The sequence below is a fragment of the Microcaecilia unicolor genome, chromosome 4 (assembly GCF_901765095.1).
Source record: "Microcaecilia unicolor chromosome 4, aMicUni1.1, whole genome shotgun sequence".
Classification (NCBI taxonomy): domain Eukaryota; kingdom Metazoa; phylum Chordata; class Amphibia; order Gymnophiona; family Siphonopidae; genus Microcaecilia; species Microcaecilia unicolor.
The window spans coordinates 279,537,241-279,558,482 of record NC_044034.1 but is presented as its reverse complement, the minus strand read 5'-3'; the positions used below and the strand labels follow the sequence as shown (position 1 = coordinate 279,558,482).

The following is a 21,242-nucleotide window of genomic DNA, read 5'->3' as shown; positions in this document are numbered from 1 at the left end:
AAAAATGGGCAAACTAAAGATATTGCCAACTTCCCTTATTGCAGAGATGACTTATAAGGTTCTAATGACACCTAGGTGACACTTGTGGATGGTTTTCTAGCAAAGGTCCACCTGCAGCAAATCAGGTGCAAGTAACTGTGCTTGCTTTGCATCCATCCCAGGTTTCAAAATGTGGAAAGAGGCTTGTGCTTTGAGAATCAATCTAAAAACCAGTAGGCAAAAGGTATATGTGGGCTTTGTCCCAGGATGAGCAGTTTGAAAACTGTGCCTTACCTGTTACACTTGTGATAGAAATAAAATGGGTAAACAGTTCAGAGAGCATTGGAGTTGAGAGATTTTGGGATACGTTATCAATGTGAGCTACCATTATGACGTGTTATTTTACTGTTAACCCAAGTTATTTGTAACTAGGTCTCGTTGCTTAAAATGTGACGTGCTAAAGTAGCATAAGGTAGAGGTAAAATAACACCAGAGTAGCCCACATTAATAACTCAACCCCTTTTGTTCTCTGTAGTAGGATGTTTTCCACAGAACTAGAACTCGACTAGTATTTTGTGGAGGAGGCATACATATGGAGGAGGATCTATGTTCATGACTTAAAGATTTCATGCCTGTCGCACTGGGGTACTATCTACATTCCTTAAAAACTACTGTATTGTGCAGGCTATACAGCAGTTCACCATGAGAGGGAGCGCAAGAGAACATATGGGAGCTCTGGAAGGAGGGTCCTGACCTTGTATGAAGTGAGCTCATATTAGAAAAATGTAGTCTGAGAAATGTAATGGGGATGCAGCTAGAGCTCAAAACACAGGTGTTGCTAGTTGAGCATCTCAAAACAATTTGGAGAGCTGCCAGTGAATAAAAAAAGGCTAGGTTTTAGTAGAAGCAAGAGGACAGACAGGAGGAGCACTATGGTAAATACAAAAGTGCTCAGTTATCAAGAATGCAAGATCCTGTAACTGGGTAAGCGCTTGATGGAAAGAAGGCTGCTACAGATTTTATTAAATTATTAAGGAACGTATGATGGAAATTTAAAGCCCCTAGGCTATAATCACTACTTCTGAGGTTCAGAAGTAGTGACTTCAGACTAGGATATTTATTTATTTATTTATTTATTTGCTGCATTTGTACCCCACATTTCCCACCTATTTGCAGGCTCAATGTGGCTTACACTATGTTGCAAAAGGTATAAACATAAACAGAGTAAGAGGTATTTGTGCCAGGATGCTATTTGTTGGCTGTGTGATGAATGAAAGGTTCTGATTAGAAGCCATGGTAAAGCATCCATGTCATAGCTTTAAATACTTGGATAGGAAATCTGTACTTGGGAAGGTTACACATGCAGAGCTGTAATCTTATTGCCTGTTGGAAGTACACTGTAGCTTAAATTGGGCAAGAGGATTGTGTGTTGGCTGGGAGTATTACTGACTTTCTTTACAGCTTTTTATACTAAGCATTAAAGTGGTTTGCAAACTCATTAAAATTCACAGTAAAATAAAAAAATCAAACAGAACAAGGTAGAAACAGAAAGGACAGGCTGATCAGTATGGAAGAAAAGATGGAGAGAGTTTCAACAGGCAGCCCAGGGCACGGAGGTGAGATTTGGAGTTTGGCGATGAGTTAGGATTCAAATCTGCATAGGACATAGCATTGGGATTTGGAGATCAAAGGTTCAGGGTTCAGAGTGGTATAGGTTCTTCCCAAGGCAACGAGCCTTTGATTGGCTGAGTAAAGTAAAGAGTTTGAATTTGGTAAAGGAAAGCTTAGGCTTTAGACTTGGAAGAGCAGAGTGCCACAGGACAAATGCCCAGTAGGCAAAGGCTGATCAGCAGGTGATCTCATAGTGAGAAATTGAGAGGGGGAAAAGTCAGCAGTTTGCCACATTGCAAGTGTAATAGATACCTGGGTCTATGAGAAGTAAGAAGATTTCATAGATATTCTATGAGTAAGAATGCAAATTTTGGTATAGGCAGCCAGAATTGTTCTGCCAACAATGGAGATGCTTGGTTCTACCTCTGTGAATGATTGAGCAGTTTATGTTTTAAATTATGTATAACCTCTTCAGGTATGAGAGCCTAATGCTATTATTCAGGGCACTGGAATAATCAAGTCTGGTTGAGATAAGGGCATTCTAGAGCTCTGTAGTGTAATCAAGCAAATTTGTCACCGAACATGAAATGAAGATCTCACAACCTTAGAAATTTGTTCCATAAGCAGAAGTTGGTCATCCTTGGCTGCACCACGGATTCTCAGATCCTGCAAGACCCTCCTCCCCCACGTACATAGTGGCTTTTAGGTTTGCCTACATGTGCAAATAGCGATTTTACAAAGCTGCTTATTTATATGTGGTAATCCACACCTTATTTAGATAGCAAGGAGGCATGGTTAGGGCATGGAGGAGTGCTGAGGTGGATCAAAAATACTGACATATATTCCCCATTTTACAATGGAAGCATACAATGATATTAAAAATTTAGGCCTATAGTACCAAGAGATTACCACTAGGGGTCGTGGGCTAATTTTAAATCCAGGAGCAGCATAAGCAGGAGTAACTACGCATCGCTCCTGCTTCCACTAGACACCAGGGACCTAAGGGAGTGGAACAGAACTGATCTTTCTAGAGAGTTTGGATGTCCAAGCGGACCAAAATGGAGGGGGGGGGGGGGACCCTTTTGGGGAGGATGTGTCATGGAGAGCTGAGGATAATGTTTGTGGTAGGGGAGGATCAGGAATGGAAGATCATATCAGTAGCAGCAGTTTGAAAATTGCTGTTCCTTAACACATTTTACAAGTTTGTTTATTAAAACAATTTTAATATACCACAGTTAATGAGTGCAGGTCACATTTGGGCAGACTGGATGGACCGTTCAGGTCTTTACCTGCCGTCATTTACTATGTTACTATGGTTTACAATGGTAAAATAAAATAACAGGTAAGAGAAAGGAAATCAATCTAAAATAAGAAAAAAAAGCACCTATACAACAGGAGAGATAACAAGTTAAAAACACAAGGTAGGAGTCATCTCAATCCACAGGCCAACCAAGCCTCGCAATCCGGAGGCTACAAAAGCAGTTTGAAAGTAGTATGTTTTAAGGAGGGCTTTAATTTTGGAAAAAACAATTCAGCATGAATATGAGGAGGTAAGTTATTCCAGAGATAAAGAGCCAAGAAAAAAAAAGTCAGTTTCTGGTAGACTCATAATGAGCCCTTTTGGGTGGGGGAAGAACTAACTGATGGGCATTAATCAAGCGGAGAACACTAACCAGTATGTTTCTGCATCCAAACAAGATTAAGCAAGCTCAGATCAGGTGACAATGGATCAGTGTATGCAACCAGCTGAATATGGTCAGCATGATAAAAAACAAAACATTAGTCCCATGACTTGAAAAGGGCTGTTGAACAGCATGGAGAGCATGGCAAGCCAAAGGGCGCTTATGTGAAAAAGATGAGCCAGCATTCCCTTCAATGAGTGGGCAAAAGTTGAGATCTGGATCTATGTAGTGTCATGCCTTCTAACCTGAGCTCTGAAAGCAGGTGGATCAAAAGTTGGTGATCAGCAAGGTCCAACATTATGATCAGTCTAAAGATATAAGAATAGCTCTCTTGTCTCAGTACAGGAAGCATCATGATGAAATATTCTCCGCATAGATCAATGTCAGGCGGAGTTTTTGTTTTTTTTTGACAATCAGGGTCACAGCAGTTGAGAACAGCCACTTTAGTGTCTCTTGGAAATGCACTTTGGATTAAGTTGTCCTGTATGTTAGCTGTAAAAGACACTGATTAAAAGCCCATGGTGAGGCATTGACCTAAATGTGTAAGTAAAGTATGTAAATAGTCCACTCATAGATGGAGAAAGGAAGACGTTGGGTTCCTAACCCAGGGCACCGAAAAATGGCCTGCGCTGGTGTAGACGCATGTATTGGACGTGCACAGGTCCATTTTTCAGTGTGCCTTCAAGAAAGACCTTTTTTTTTGTGTGTGTATGTGGGGGGGGGGGGGGGGGAGCGAAAATAGACATGCAACAATATAAAAATTGGTGCGCGTCCATTTCAGGCCTGAGACCTTACCGCCACCCATTGACCTAGCAGAAAAGTCTCATGGGCGGTAATGGTCTATGTGCGTACAATGCCGATTATTGCCTGGTTAGCGCCATGCGCTGGAAATTTTACAGCGCGCCTAGTGGACGCATTTAAAAAATGAAATTACCATCCGGGCCTTGCAGTAGCCAGATGGTAGATCAGAATTGATGCGCGTACGTGCCTACGCAGCTTAGTAAAGTGGCACTTAGAGAGTTGATATGCCCACTATATTTTACTATTTTGGGAAACTAAATATGTTGTTAGGTAAACACTGAACATTGTTGCAGCAGTTTGTTCATTGAGAAAAGTAAAATGAAATACGTACAAGCATTAAGTGAACATGATGTTATAATGCCGTTCTATCGCGCCATGGTGCGACCGCACCTGGAGTATTGTATTCAGTTATGGTCGCCTCATCTCAAAAAAGATATAAAGGAATTGGAGAAGGTGCAGAGAATGGCGATGAAAATGATAGAAGGGATGGGACGACTACCTTATGAGGAGAGGTTAAGAAGGCTAGGACTCTTTAGCCTGGAGAAAAGGCGGCTGAGGGGTGATATAATAGAGGTGTACAAAATAATGAGTGGGGTAGAGCGGACAGATGTGAAGTGTTTGTTTACGCTTTCTAACAATAATAGAACCAGGGGACACAAGATGAAATTAGAATGTGGTAGGTTTAAAACAAATTGGAGAAAGTTTTTCTTTACTTAGCGCGTGGTTAGACTCCGGAACTCATTGCCGGAGAAGGTAGTGACAGCAGCTGGCCTTACTGAGTTTAAAGGGGCTCTGGACAGATTCCTGAAGGAGAAGTCCATTGATCGTTATTAAATTTTGGAGTTTTGCCAGGTTCTTGGGGCCTGGATTGGCTGCTGTCGGAGATGGAGTGCTGGGCTTGATGGACCTTTGGTCTTTTCCCAGCGTGGCAGTGCTTATGTACTTATGTACTTATATGTGATGCAAGGTTCTACATTAGGAGTCGCTGCCAAGGAAAAGGGTCTAGGTGTCATCGTTGTTGATATGTTGAAATCCTCTGCTCAGTATGCAGCGGTGGCTAAGAAAGCAAATAGAATGTTAGGTATTATTAGGAAAGGAATGGAAAACAAAAATGAGAATGTTATAATGCCTTTCTATCTCTCCATGGTGTGACTGCACCTCAAATACTATGTGCAATTCTGGTCACCACATCTCAAAAAGATCTAGAGGGGCATAATCGAAAGGGGCGCCCAGGTTTTCCTGAGGACGTCCTCGCAGGACGTCCCGATAGAGGGGCGGGGAAACCCGTATTATCAAAACAAGATGGGCGCCCATCTTTCATTTCGATAATACGGTTGGGGACGCCCAAATCTTGACATTTAGGTCGTCCCTAGAGATGGTCATCCTTAGATTTGGTCGTTTCTGATTTTCAGCAGTAATGGAAACTAAGGATGCCCATTTCAGAAACGACCAAATGCAAGCCCTTTGGTCGTGGGAGGAGCCAGCATTCGTAGTGCACTGGTCCCCCTCACATGCCAGGACACCAACCAGGCACTGCAGTGGACTTCAGAAATTGCTCCCAGGTACATAGGTCCCTTACCTTGTGTGCTGAACCCCTGAACTCCCCCCCCCAAAACCCACTACCCACCACTGTACACCATTACCATAGCCCTTACAGGTGAAGGGAGGCACCTAGATGTGGGTACAGTGGGTTTGTGATGGGTTTTGGAGGGCTCACATTTACCACCACAAATGTAGCAGGTAGGGGGGTTGGGCCTGGGTCCGCCTGCCTGAAGTGCACTGCACCCACTAAAACTGCTCCAGGGACCTGCATACTGCTGTCAGGGAGCTGGGTATGATATTTGAGGCTGGCAAAAAATATTTTAAAAAACGTTTTTTGAGGGTGGGAGGGGGTTAGTGACCACTGTGGGAGTAAGGGGAGGTGATCCCCGATTCCCTCCGATGGACATGTGGTCAGTTCGGGCACCTTTTCGTGGCTTGGTCGTAAGAAAAAAAGGACCAAGTAAAGTCGTCCAAGTGCTCGTCAGGGACGCCCTTTTTTCCATTATGGGTCGAGGACGCCCATGTGTTAGGCACGCCCAAGACCCGCCTTCGCTACGCTTCTGACACGCCCCCGGGAACTTTGGTTGTCCCCGCAATGGAAAGCAGTTGGGGACGTCCAAAATCGGCTTTCGATTATGACGATTTGGGCAACCTTGGGAGAAGGACGCCTATCTCCCGATTTGTGTCGAAAGATAGGCGTCCTTCTCTTTCGAAAATAAGCCTGATACTGGAATTAGAAAAGGTACAGAGAAGGGCGATAAAAATCATAAAGGGGATGGAACAACTTCCCTGTGAGGAAAGACTAAAGCAGCTAGGGCTCTTCAGCTTGGAGAAGAGATAGCTGAGAGGAGATATGATAGAGATCTATAAAATACTGAGTGGAGTGGAACGGGAGAGGTGAATCACTTCTTTACTCTTTCCAAAAATACTAGAACTAGGGGGCATGCAATGTAGCTACTAAGTAGTAAATGTAAAACAAACTGAATAAAATATTTCTTCACTCAACATGTAATTATTCTGGAATTTGTTGCCAGAGAATGTGTTAATAGTAGTTAGCTTAGCAGGATTTTAAAAGGTTTGGATAATTTCCTAAAAGAAAAGTCCATAAGCCTTTATTAAGATGGACGTGGGAAAATCCATTGCTTATTTCTAGGATAAGCAGCATAACATCTGTTTTACTCTTTTGGAATCTTGCCATTTACTTGTGACCTGGATTTGCCACTGTTGGAAACAGGATACTTGGCTTGATGGACCTTCAGTCTGTCTCAGCATGGCACTGCTTATGTTCTTATATTCTTAAGATGGTGACCAAAGCCAGAAGAGGGAGGGGCAGGGGGGACAAAATTCCCCGGGCCCGGGCCTCCAAGGGGGGCCCGGTGCCGGGGTCAGGCCGCCGTCGCTGCAGTCCCCAGTCTCACCTGCCTGCCTCCTTGGCTCCGGGCCCCCTGCATTCGAAGTGGCAGTCACAGATCGCCTCCCTTCTGGCCTTCCCTCCCTGTGTCCCACCCTTGCGGAAACCGGAAGTTACATCAGATGAGGGTGGGACACAGGGAGGGAAGGCCAGAAGAGAGACGATCTGCGACTGCCACTTTGAATGCAGGGGGCCCAGAGCAGTGGAGGCAGGCAGGTGAGACTGGGGACTGCAGCGGCGGGGGGAGTGACGGGGGCGGCAGCAGCGGAGGTGGGGTGGCCCTTCCACGGCCAGTCTCTGGGTGGCCCTGGTTAGAGGCATACTGAGCAGAAAGGAGGACGTGGTAATGCCCCTTGCTGAGGCCTCACTTGAAGTACTGAGCTCAGTTTTTAAGGCCATATCTCGCTAAGGACATTAAAAGGCTGGAGTCAGTACAGAGGAAAGTAACCAAAATGATAAGAGATCTCGTTTAGAAGATATATGATATGAGACTAAGGTCCTAAATACATGTACTCTAGAAGAGAGATGGGACAGAGGAAATATGATACAGATTTTTAGATACTTGAAAGGATTTAATAAACAAATGAGGAGAAGCTGTAGAACTAGAGATCATGATATGAAGCTACAGGGAGGTAGAGTCAAAAGCAACCTCAGGAAATATTTTTTTTCACAGAAAGGGTTGTGGATGCCTGGAATGCCCTCTCGAAAGAGATGGTGGAAGCAAAAACAACACTGGAATTAAAAGAGGAGTGGGATATACACTATAGAACGCTACTAGGGAAGAGGATGTAAACAAGCAATGGGACTTGATATACTGCCTTTCTGTGGTTTTTGCAACTATATTCAAAGCGGTTTACATAGTATATACAGGTACTTATTTGAACCTGGGGCAATGGAGGGTTAAGTGACTTGCCCAGAGTCACAAGGAGCTGCAGTGGGAATCAAACCCAGTTTCCCAGGATCAAAGTCCGCTGCACTAACCACTAGGCTACTCCTCCACTCTATAGAGCAGTTCTACTCAAAAAAACTATGAAATTACTTCTGCACTTCTAAGAAATAATGGAGAAGTAACCTGTACTGCGTAGCAGGTACAACCACAACAGCACAGACAAGGGGAAAATAACCTGCACTGCACTGCACAGCAGGTACAATCTCAACAACCTTCCTGGACAGGTTCAGTGGTCTTTCTCTGCTGACATTTAGTATGTTATTATGTTAAAATTCTTTATTGACGATATGCATTGGAGACAATAAAGAGGGCTGATGGGAATTAATCAACAATACCTTGCATACACAGAGACAACAAAAATCACTAAGGGTCTTGTTTACTAAGCCGCACTAGAGGCGCGTTAGTGTTTGAAGTCTGCGCTAAACATTTGCATGTGCTAACTGTGTAGATGCCCATAATATTCCTATGGGTGTCTACATGGTTAACAAGCTAAAAACGCTAGCACACCTTAGTAAACAGGGCCCTAAACATGAAAAACAAATGTTTAATATACTGATTTCTTTACCACTCTTGTAAATTCTTAAAATATGGATGTAAAAGACCCCAGAATTGTAGAAAGCAGCCACAAGCCTAAGGGCTGACACACACACACATTCCAGTCATCCTAAAGAAAAAAAAATCCTCCACAATAGACTTTAATAATAGGTAGATTAGGGTCCCTTTTACCAAGCTGCGGCAAAAGGGGGCTGGTGCTGGCGTTGGCACGTGTTTTACATGCACGCCAAATCTGCCTTTTACCGTACGTGGTAAAAGTGTAGTCTGGCTTTTTGACAGGAAATGGCCAGGTGGCAAGTAAAGCACTTGCCATGCGGCCATTTTGGGTGGGAGGGGAGCCCTTACCACTACCCATTGAGGTGGCGGTAAGGGCTCCCACGTTAATCCAGCGGTAACCGGGCAGCGCTCGACACTGCCTGATTACCGCCGGGTACACTCCGGTGCTACAAAAATAAATACTTTTTTGTAGCGCCGGAAATGACGGTGCGCTAAGGGTGGGAAGTACCGCTGGGCTGCTGCAGTAGCCCGGCAGTACTTCCTGTATAGTGAGTGGTAAGCTCACGTTGGGCTTACCCCCCGCTTAGTAAAAGGAGCCCAGAAACATTTGTGGGTGTTTTTCCCTGCATACTCCATTTAGTATTAGCCTTTTCTTGTGTCTGCATTTTTTTTTAATTTAGGGGTTTATACATATATTGGGTCATCAAATACTTCATGCCATCTGACTCGAAGTGAAAGAGCTGATTAGGAAGGACTCCCTTTTCTTGTGGGGCTGGAAGCCTGGACTTCTAAATGGCAGATAGTTTAATGTGGATACGTGCAAAATGATTCACATAGGCTAAAATAATCCCAGCTCGGTTGGGTGCCAAGCTAGAAGTTCCCTTCCAAAAGAAAGATCGTGGAGTCATTGTGGATAACATAGTCATGTTTTCAGCCCAGTGTACCATAGCTGCCAAAAAAAGAGAAGAAAACAAATAGAATGTTAGGGATTATTTGAAAAGGAATGGAGGATTAAACTGAGAATATCATTATTCCTTTGTATAAGGTGCATGGTGTAACTGCAGTGTAAGTATTCTGTGCAGCTCTGGTTGTCCCATTTCAGAAAGGATAAAGCAGAACTGGAGAAGGGCAGCAAAATTGAAAAAAAAGGGATGGAACTCTTTTCTTACGATGAAAGGCTAAATGGGTTAGGACTCTTACCACAGAAAGTGGAGGAAAAAACAATCCCTACATGCATCAGCAAGAGAGAAACCAAGGAGTAGGATAGATTGTCTCTTCCAATAAACCGAGGGAGACACTGAGTCGTCTAAGTTGTTCCAATAAAGATCACCCTTTTGAACCAGTGTCTCCCTAGGTTTATTGGAAGAGCCAATCTACCCTACTCCTTGGTTTCTCTCTTAGGACCCTTACCCCCAAATTCTATATATGTCATCTTCAGTTGCGCATGCTAATTTAGCCACATGACCAAACTGCGCATAGAACTTAATTGATTAACAATCCAAGCAGTGCCAATAATTGGTTCTTAACCAATTAAGGCCACTAATTTGCTTAAATTAGAATTTACACGCACAACTTTCTAGGCGTATTCTACAACATGGTGCACATAAATGCTAATGTGTGCAGTTGAAAAGGGGGCATGGCCATGGGTATGGAATGGGCAGGATGTGGGTGTTTCAAAAAAAAACTATGCGCACTATTATAGAATATACTAAATCTGTGCCTGAACAGAAAATTTCCAAAAATATAGGGAAGAAAATAGAAAATAAAATCCATCAAATAGATAATAAAGAAGGAAATCTTAACCTACAATGAAAAGGGAGTTCTAAAGAGAGGAAAAAACAAAGAAAATTTAAGAAGAAAGAAAAAAAAGACTTAATATAGACACAATATATTTCCTCAATTAAATCCTTAAGCAAAGTGGCTGCACTCTGACTCTGAATAAAGATATATAATTGAGAAGGATCCTAAAAAGTAAAAAAGCAAAAAAACAAACCCAACTTCTCTTAGCTGAATTATGCCTTTACAATGAAAACAAAAGAAAAATGTTGTCCCTAAGGAGGTCACCTCTGACCTCATAGTCAGAAATTGTTTCCTTCTTTTTTTTCTGTTCTTTTTTTTAACAAACATCTGGATAAATACATAATTTAGATCCAAGAAATATCTACATTCTGCTAATGGAAATAGAAACATATAACTACTACTACTACCACCAATAGCATTTATATAGCGCTACTAGACACACGCAGCGCTGAACATTTGACATAGAGAGATAGTTCCTGCTCAAATAGCTTACCATAAGAATCTTTGTTCTGAACAAAAACGCTAAACTAATGTTGTTCTACCAATCGGATCCACCAGAAACTCCAACATCCCAGTCACTCCCAAAGTGGTTTCTGGAACTTCTCCAGGTTTTCTCTCCTGTTTAGATATAGGCTCTTACTAAATATTATTTAGGGGAGGCATAGTGGAATCAGAACATTTTAACACTTCTCTCAAGTATCTCTAGAAGAAGTCTTTAGGAGATACAGCCAGAATTTGAGGAAACTTCAACACATGAATATTCAAATGTATAACAGTATTTCCATATTTTAAATCCAGTACCAGAATGGACTCAATTTATTTAAAGTTTTTAACCTGTTCCAAAGCCTCAACCTTCTGAGAAGTTGTACTGGTCAAGGATTCTTCAGCTTGAAATTTAGCAATAATTTGAGAGGAAAACTGGGCAAAAATATAATATATAGATATGTTTCCCTTGTGATTTAAACATCAGGGAAGGCTTCCTCCAGTTGAACACACAGGGTCCAATAGTCAGCCGGTGGCAGTGAGCATTTTGCTCACTACTGATGGAGGTATTTCTGGATATTCAAAACTGGGAGCTGTGTAAGCTTTGGCTTTGAATATCCAGTTATTTTAAAGCCAGCTAACTCATAGATGCTTTAAGTCAATAGTCATCAACTAAGCAGCCATTGGCTTGCACATAAAAATAGGACACATTTTTTGCGGTCCCATTTGTGCATTAAACCTGGCCTCTTAAAGGGAAATGGGACTTCATATACTGCATTTCTGAGGTTTTTGCAACTACATTCAAAGCAGTTTACATATATTCAGGTACTTATTTTGTACCAGGGGCAATGGAGGGTTAAGTGACTTGCCCAGAGTCACAAGGAGCTGCAGTGGGAATTGAACTCAGTTCCCCAGGATCTAAGTCCACTGCACTAACCACTAGGCTACTCCTCCACTCTTAAGGGCTGAATATCAGCACTTAAATGGCCAAGTGCTGACTCCACCCCTGGAATGCCCCCAACATAGCTGGTTTTGAGTTAGGCGTTAACCGTGAATTTCAGCGACCCTTAGCCGGTTAAGTTCCACTGAAAATTAGTGGCTAGCCCTGACCAAGTGATTTAACTGGTCAGCATCCGGCTAAATTGCTTTGAATATCAGCCCTACATACTTTATAGCCATATTCCCACAGATTCTGTATAGTGCTACTTAAATTGTGTTCAAAGCTGGTCGTATTCTGGATTTGTACGCACACCTTAGTTAACAAGCCAATCAGCGCTGATAATTGCCACTTAACAAGTAATTATTGATGCTAATTGGCATCAGTTAGAATTTACATTCCCAACTGAACATATTTTGTAACATGATGCGCCTAAATTCTATGTCACGTAGTTAAAAAGGGGGTGTGGCCATGGGTGTGTCATAAGCATTTCTAAAATCTATGCACATTGATATAGAATATTCCTGGTCTGTGCATAATTTAGGTGTCTGCATTTACACCACGTTTTACTTGGCGTAACTGGCTGTGACTAAATTTAGGCATGCAGAGGGATGCTGGCCCCTGGGTTCTATATAGCATGCCTATAGATCTGTGATGAAATTGGTGTGGATTCTATAAAATGCACATAACTTAACAAGCTAATGAGCGCTGATAATAGCACTTAAGCAATAATGAGCACTGACATTGATTATAATTTAGGCTTACAAGGTGCTAAGCGTATTCTGTAACGATGTGTGCCAAACTTCTAATGTGTGCAGGCGAAAAGGGGCATGGCTATGGTTGGGGAAATGGGCGTTTCATGGGTGTTCCAAAATTTACGTGCCTAGTTATAGAATATGACCCACTGTGCCTAAATCTATATGCTGGGATTTACGTCATGTTTTTGTTGGTGTAAATAGATGCACGTAGATTTAGGAGCTGAAATATCAACTAAATGTATTCTATAATTGGCACCTAAATCTAGGCCCCAATTATAGAAAACACTTGGCACTGATTTCAGCGCTGATTTATTTTAGACGCCAAATATAGAATCTCTCCCTGGGCATATTCTATAAACTGTGCAGAACTTTAGGCATATTCTATAAAATGTAGGCATACTTAGAGAATACGACTAAATGTATTTATTTTCCACGCTGAATTTTCAGGCGCCATATATAGAATCTAGCCCATTGCGTGTGTGAATTTTTCAGCCAGCCAGTTACAAAGGTGAATATATATATATATATATTTTTCCCAACATAATTGGGTTTTGAAAACTGCCCTCACTATATCCAATGAAATGGGTAAGCTGGCAGAGAAACTCGGTCAAAAAGGAAGCCAGAGAAGACAGGGGAGAGAGTATTCTGGCTGGACTCTTTTTTCAGAGAGGCAGTATAGGGAGATCAAGATGACCGATAATGTAATGAAGTAATGCTTGGTGATAGTGTATGGACTGTAACTATTTCCCTGGTGGTTACACTGTTGGTTGAAGTCCCAGAACTCAGTTATTTAGCTGCTGAGAAACCAGCTTTCCTTGCATGCATTTCCTGATTTCAGAACAAACCGTAGGGTAGGGTGGAGCAGAGGAAGCTCTGGGAGGAGGGGCTGTTTTCCTGTTTGATTAGCAATGTAACTAGAAGCCACATTTAGGAATTAAAAAGGCTATCTATTAAAAAAAAAAAAGTAATATATTTGATCATGCCTGGCAGTTTTTTAAAAACCTGTTTTTTTTAAATATATTGATCTTCATGCACCCATGTGAGACCATGATGGGTCTTGCTGCTGAAGATTGATCTATTTTGCTGTTTTCCTTTTATGCCAATTTGAGTTTTCATTTTTATAAATAGCAGGCCCCTCACAAGCACACGCTTTCCAGATGGAGTCTGAGTTTAAAGTACATAGCTTGTTAAAATTTGTATAGATTATCGGCCCTTCACTTTTTAATACAGGCAAGATACCAACCACTTAAAACTGTGCTTATGTGCGAGTGTTAGGGGAGGGGGTTAGTTTATAATATGATGCTTTTGTGAGTAGTTCAAAATGGCACCCATTTTAACCCTTTTTAAAATAAAAGCAACCTATGTGCCTTAATAAAATAGGCGAATCAATTCCAGGAGGGCACAAATACCAGCGCACAAGGAAAATTCAAATTTGTGCATGTACTGAAAGTGTGGCTCTGTGTTTTTAAAAATAAAATATATCCATACATTGCAACTCTACTTCCACAGATCACGTAAAATAGCACTTGCCAAACTGTGTAACCTGGCGCCCCAGTGTGCCACAGAAAACTTACAGGGGAGACACAGCATAAACCCCCTCCAAAATCGTGCCTGGCTGGCGGGGATGCCCATGCCCCACCAGCTGAAGAGGTCTGCTGTCTGAGACCCAAGCTCCATGCTGCCTGAGCAGCGAGGACATTGGTATGCTCGCTGCACAGGCAGCATGGAGCTCGAGCCTTGGGCAGTTCCCCTGCCATATTAGGGGAGAGACCTGAAAGGAAATGTGTAGCCTGGGGTCACTGTGAACCAACAAGGTTTGTGAGCTGTTGGCGAAACAGAAGGTGTGCTCTTTGTGTAGATGCACACATACAATATGTAGTGGCCCAGTTTTATTGAAAAAAACTTTACATGCAAAAAAAGTTTTATAAAATTATAGGCCTCTTTTACTAAGGCGCGCTAACGTTTTTAGTGCGTGCTAATATTTAGGGCACGCTAATTATTAGCTTAATTTCACTTGCTATTCATTTTTTCTTTCATCAGTGGTCTTTTTAAAGACCGGCTTATGTTTATTTTACCAGACGTATTGCTAAAGACAAACATTGAGCCTACAAATAGGTGGGAAAATGTGGGATACAAATGTAACAAATAAATAAAATGATTGTCAAGTATACACATCAAGACCCTTGAGGAAGGCACGTGTGTGCCGAAACATGGTACCATGTTGAGTCAGCTTAAATAAACATCTAGAATTTCACTTTGGAGTCCCGAGTCTGTTTAGCCTCATCCAGTTCCCACTCCTTGTATGTAGCATCCTGACATAATTGATGCCACCAATAAACTTCACATGATGCCTGCTTTTAAGAGTGACGTTTGGGCTTCTTTGGAAGACCATTTGTCTATCCCTACTCTTTTTTGCTGCATTTTTATCTGTAGGGTTGCTTTTTCCTTCTTTTTTTGTGTCTTGTGTTATGAACGAACCAGTTTTTCTGAAGTCATGCAGAAGAATCCTTGCATCAGTTATTTGTCATCACCAGTACTCTTCATATTTAAGGCTAGATTTACTACAATACACTACCATTTACTCTGATAGGGAGCAATTATATAACTGGGCAGTTGAGGTAGGTGCCTAGATGCAATGTGCTGAACATGAATTCTGTAACGGCATCTGGGCGCCAAGATACGATTATAGAGTACTAGCGTCAAGCAGCATCTATACACCTGCTTCCACTATTATTAATGTGTTTTTTAAATGTCTACCTTGCCTAGGACTAAGCAGCTGGACATAAAATAATCATTCACAAAACAAATTTAAATTAAAACATTAATACTAAAACATAAAAACACCAAAGAACTACTTGGGAAAAAGCTTGCTGACAGAAACCCTTACAAGCATTCATCTTAATTTTGTGCAGCATAAAAATACAACCCCACACTATGGAGTAATTATTATGATAGGGTGCTAAAAGTTAGGTACTGGGATGTTGTGCATTCAGGACATATTCTGTAATGTCAATTGTGTGGACAACGGCAATTATAGAATGCTAGCCCACATTCACAGTTGTACGTCTAACTGTAGACACAAGCATTTAAGCCACCCAAATGGCTGATATATGTTTATGTTTAATAAAACTTGATATACCTGAAATTCCAACACAACAGGATCTAAGTGGTGTACATTAAAATCAAAAATATAGAATTGCAGAGGGAAATAAGTACACCATCAGATATTTGACAGAATACAATCAATCATTCATTCAAGAAACCTAACAAAACAATCACTGTACACAAGGTTCTCACTCAGAGCTGCTATGAATCTTGACTAAATGCCTGCTGGTAATATGTTTTAAAGAGGGTTTTGAATTTAGAGAATGATTCTTCATTTCGTATATAAATGCGTGCTCCTAACTGTAGGCATTTAGGAGCATAAATGGTAGTAGTATTCTATAACATGTGTGTGCAAGTCCTGGGCATTTCCCTGACCTGTCCATGCCCCCCCCCCCCCCCCCCCCCCCCCGGCAGTTGGGCACTATGGATTTTGCACACACACTTTATAGAATCCTGACTATAGGCAATTAGGTGCATAACTTCTAATTAGTTCTAGTTAGCACCAGTTAATACCAGTTTAGCCAATAATTGGCTGTTAAAGGCAATTCTATAAATGAATGCCTCCATTTTGCTGCTCTGGTGCTCCACAGTCTGTTTTAACAGCATCTGGGTGCCCAAATTCCACTATAAAATATCAGTCAGGTTTTCAAGATATCCACAATGAATATGCATGAAAGAGGTTTGTATATAATGGAGGCAGTGTATGCAAATTAAGTTCATGCATATTCATTGTGGATAGCCTGAAAATCTGACTGGTAAGGGGTACTCCAGGACTGGACTTGGGAAACACTGTACTAGACTATTTGTAGACTAGCTCAGCTCTCAGGTGCAGGCAGTGAAGTAGCACAGGCAAAATGGTACTTGGCAGCAAGTTAATATTAATACAGTACTTATTTGTTCTTGAATATAAGTAGACTAGTGTATAACCCATGCATGCATAAGATGGAGTGGTTCTAATGAAAATAAATTCAGTTGTTTCTATTAACACGATAGATTTGAAAGCAAAATTGGCAAGATCAGTACCAGGTATAAATACACTTTCACCCTCTGCTGATCTTGTAAGACTTTCAGTGTTAATGAGCTTTTGGTTTCAGAGCAGTCAGGCATGGTCTGCTACTGAGACAAAACCCACAAAGCCTCAGGACCATTTTTAAAGACCTTTGGTGCATGCAGTAATATCTGTAGGTACTGAACCTTTTACAGTTTTTAAAGCTTGTTCATCCTTTTAGGAATTGAGGGACAGGGAACAAGTTTTATGATGTAGATCAGGGGCGTAGCTACGTGGAGCCATGGGCCCCCGTAGATTTGGCCCTGCATCCTCCCCCGCCACCAACACCTTTGACCCCCCCTCCCCTTCTGCCGCCGTCAGGTACCTTTGCTGGCGGGGGTTGGGGACCCCCACCAGCAAAAGTACCCGGAGGGTTGGTGGCTGCGGGAAGAGGGGGTCGAAAGGGTTGGTGCTGGGGGGGGGGGGGGTCAAAGGTGTGGTGGTGGCGCAGTCAAAAATGGCGGGGGTTAAAAATGGCGGGGGTCTGGCGGTGCCAGGCGGGCTAAAATGTGCCCCCTCACCTCAGGCTCTGGACCCTCCTCCCGCCGAAGTCTGGCTACACCCCTGATGTAGATACTGGTGTTTTGCAGATGTTTACTTACCCCATTCGTTATATTTCTCTCTCAAGAGTTTCCAGTATCCAGCACCAGCTGGCCTTGCTTGACAACGAGTCTTGGCCGGGAATGGCTGAAGCGGACAGAGACCGTCTCCAGCTCATCAAAGAAAAACAAGCCCTGCTTCAAGACTTACAAGTTATTAGTCAGCAGGGACGGTCTCCTGAGGACATAGCACAACTGGAGAAGGAAAAGAGACGCTTAGAGGAAGAGATCCAGAGAGCTCTGTCTACATCTGCTCAGGGGGCCACTGAAAGGTTTGTGTATTTAACAGAATCGTTCTCTAGTTTAGGGTGAGATTGAAATTAGAAGTGGATTCTAAATGTCCAGAGTACCCAATTGAAATTGTTTGCATGGCCAATGTAGCTGTGTATCGTCTTTATTTGTAAGTAAAGGCAGACATGACCTATTTATTTATTTGTTGCATTTGTATCTGCAGCCCCCCATTACCTCTCTACCCTCCTCTCCCCATATGTTCCCACCCGTAACCTCCGCTCTCAGGACAAATCACTCCTTTCTGTACCCTTCTCCACCACCGCTAACTCCAGACTCCGCCCCTTCTGTCTCGCATCACCTTATGCCTGGAACAGACTTCCTGAGCCCATACGCCATGCGCCCTCCCTGCCCATTTTCAAGTCCTTACTCAAGGCCCATCTCTTCTCCCTTGCTTTTGGTGCCTAACCACCTTCCCATTCCTGATACCTACACTGACTACATAGTTTTTACCTTTAGATTGTAAGCTCTCTTGAGCAGGGACTATCCTTCCCCATGTTTAAACTTGTACAGCGCTGCGTAACCCTGGCAGCGCTATAGAAATGCTAAGTAGTAGTAGTAGTAGTATCCCACATTTTCCCACCTATTTGCAGGCTCAATGTGGCTTACATTATGCTGTAGTGGCGATCGCCACTATCGGAATGAGAAATACAGTGGTATTGCATTAAAGTTCATAAGTGACAGAGTACTTTAAGCAGTTGGGTATAGAGAGTTCATTTCCGGAATGAGAAATAAAGTGGTATTGCATTAAAATTCAATGGTGACAGAGTAAATTAAGCAATAAAGTATCGAGGGTTCAGTTTTGTTGACTTTCAGGGGCATTTTCGAAAGAGAAGGGTGCCCATCTTCTGACACAAATCGGGAGATGGGTGTCCTTTGCTCAGGGTCACCCAAATCGGCATAATTGAAAGCTGATTTTGGGCGTCCTCAACTGCTTCCCATCGTGGGGATGACCAAAGTCCACGGGGGCCTGTCGGCACCACAGCGAAGGCGGGACTGGGGCCTGATTAAGACATGGGCATCCCTGACGAGCATTTGGTCGACTTTACTTGGTCCATTTTTGTTTCACGACCAAGCCTCAAAAAGTTGCCCAAACTGACCAGACGACCACCGGAGGGAATCGGGGATGACCTCCCCCCAGTCCCCCAGTGGTCACCAACCACCTCCCACTCCAAAAAAAAAATGTTTAATTTTTCTTTGCCAGCCTCTATGCCAACTTCAAATGTCACACCCAGCTCCATGACAGCAGCATGCAGGTCCCTGGAGCAGTTTCAGTGGGTGCAGTGCACCCCAGGCAGGCAGACGCAGGCCCATCCCCCCCCCCCCCCCGCCACACCTGTGCTAGTAAATGTGAGCCCTTCAAAACCCACCCTAAACCCACTGCACCCACACGTAGGTGCCCCCTTTCTCCCACAAGGGCTACGGCAGTGGTGCACAGCCGTGGGGAGCGGGCCCCGGGGGGGGGGGGGGGGGCTGGGGGCTCAGCTCCGAAGGTAAGGGAGCTATTTTGGCAAAGCGAAGTCATGTTGGGCAATCATATGTGATTATTGAAAATGATTTAAATTAGCCTCTCAGAATTCTAATGGATTCTGTTTGGAGCAGGTTGGCATATAAGATATGTTTTTTCCTTTATCATATCTAGGAAAATAGGCTTGAAGAGAGACCTGCCTTTTCAGTCAAAAAAATAGAGCATAAAACAAAAATGGAGCATATAAGTAGTTTTTTGATCTAGGAATAACTTAGAACTTTTAAACATGGAGGGGTCAATATTTAACCAGTGGCAGGGAGCATTTTTGTTTTTTTTTTAAACCATCACCGGTGTTATTCCCGGGCATTCAGTGCTAGGCCATGTCCGGGTTTATGTAGCCAGCTATCTCTTATGTGGTTAAGTGCGATATTAAGTGACACTGCATAAAAATAGGACTGACTTTTATCTGGTCTGATTTAACTGTTAAACATAGATGGTTAAGTGCTGAATATCCAACTCCATCCCTGGCTGCCCACAAAATAGCTGGCTTTGAGTTTAGTGGTCTGTGATAATATTCAGCAACACTAGCTAAGTGTGGATAGCCCCGAACAAGCCATTTAACCAGCCAGGAACTGTTTCCGGCTGGTTAAATTGCTTTGAGTATTGATCCCGGAATTGTTCTCGTATCATCATTCGGCTCCAATAGTATATATGGAAGTTTAAGTTACCATCAAAAGTTCAGGCCTGTTTAATGACTTGAGCTGTTGTGGATGAGAAGTACTTTATATACCTTGAGTTGACCAGCTCTTTTACTGGAATTTGTATGTTTGCCTGTGAGAAAATAAATATGTCTCATGGGAATAATTGTGGAATCATTTCTGAAAATGGACACACAAATTTCTGCCATTTATAGGCAGAAGCCACCAGGGGCAGTCATGAGAGGGATTTGCTCTTCTTCCTCTTATCCTTTAGATCGGGAGCAAAGTTAAGGTAGCCCCGGGGGAGGCCTACTGGGATTTGGGGGAGGGGGGTAGGATGTCTCAGGGAGTACCTATTATTGGTGCGAGGGGGTGAGAAGGGGATCTGGACATGTTGGGGGAAGGGGGAAATCAGAGGGAGAGGGCCGAGAAGGCCAAAGACAGCATTTTTGATTTGCTTTCGCACTGGAAAACCTCTGTTTAGAAAAAAAACATTTTTAAGTTAGACCGGACGGGGGTAGAGAGAAGGAGACGATATGCCAGTCCAGGGTGCACTATATCTGGTACCCCCAAATGTTGGCACCCCCCCCCCTGCCTTTCATACCCTGCTTACTGCATTCCGCTGGCCCTGCAAGCTGAGACCCAGAAGCTGCTGGCCGATATTCATTGCCAGCACCTGCATAGTTAAGTGGTTAGTGTTAGGACCAGACAAAGGGGTCCTTTTACTAAGGTGCGCCAAAAGGTGGCCTGCGCTGGTGTTGACACGTGGATTGGATATGCGCAGGTTCATTTTTCAGCACACCTGCAAAAAAAGGCTTTTTTTTTGGGGGGGGGGGTGAAAATGGACGTGTGGCAAAATGAAAATTGACGTTCGTCCATTTTGGGCCTGAGACCTTACCGCCACCCATTGACTTAGCGGTAAGGTCTCATATGTTAACCGAGCAGCAATCACACATCCATTTTCGCCTCCCCCCCCCTCAAAAAAGACATTTTTTACAGGTGTGCTGCCAAAACACGCGTCTACACTACCGTAGTCCATTTCTCAGCGCACTTTAGTAAAAGGACCCCTTAACTTTGTACGTCCAAGTGCTTTGAAAATACGCCTTTTTAAAGCTTTTCCAGGAAGTGATTGAATATTGCTGCTATCAAAATAATTATTGAGCACAGCCTTTGCTCCATCCTTTGAAATCTGGTGACAGTGACATTGCATGTTTAGATCCATTATTACACTTCATTTAATTTTATTATTTTTTTCCAAACCTACAGTTTTGGAACGTCTCCATTTATAACTTCCTCACTCCGCTCTGTTCCACATCAGAGACACAGAGGCAACACAGATATTAAACACCCATGCACACATAAATGCATACAAGTAAAAGCGTTGGAAAGAATTCCATGAAATATGTGCTGCATGCTTTCCCCTCATATGTTTTTAAGACAATTACAAGTGTATTTTATGTCTTTTTATGTAATATTCATTCCTTGGCATAAGTGATTTTCTTCTCATTTTGATTTGGGCTGTTAAAGCCAA

The 21,242-nt window shown here is 42.8% G+C and overlaps 1 protein-coding gene across 4 annotated transcripts in view; it reads left to right on the top strand.

Annotated features, from left to right (window-relative positions):
- Positions 1–21,242, top strand: part of WWC3 (WWC family member 3) — a 240,276-nt gene that overhangs the window by 134,700 nt on the left and 84,334 nt on the right. For all 4 annotated transcript variants that reach the window (XM_030201618.1, XM_030201617.1, XM_030201615.1 and 1 more), the window contains exon 9: positions 17,287–17,529. In XM_030201618.1, coding sequence (XP_030057478.1) covers positions 17,287–17,529 — 243 coding nt within the window. The remainder of the gene's footprint in view (positions 1–17,286; positions 17,530–21,242) is intronic.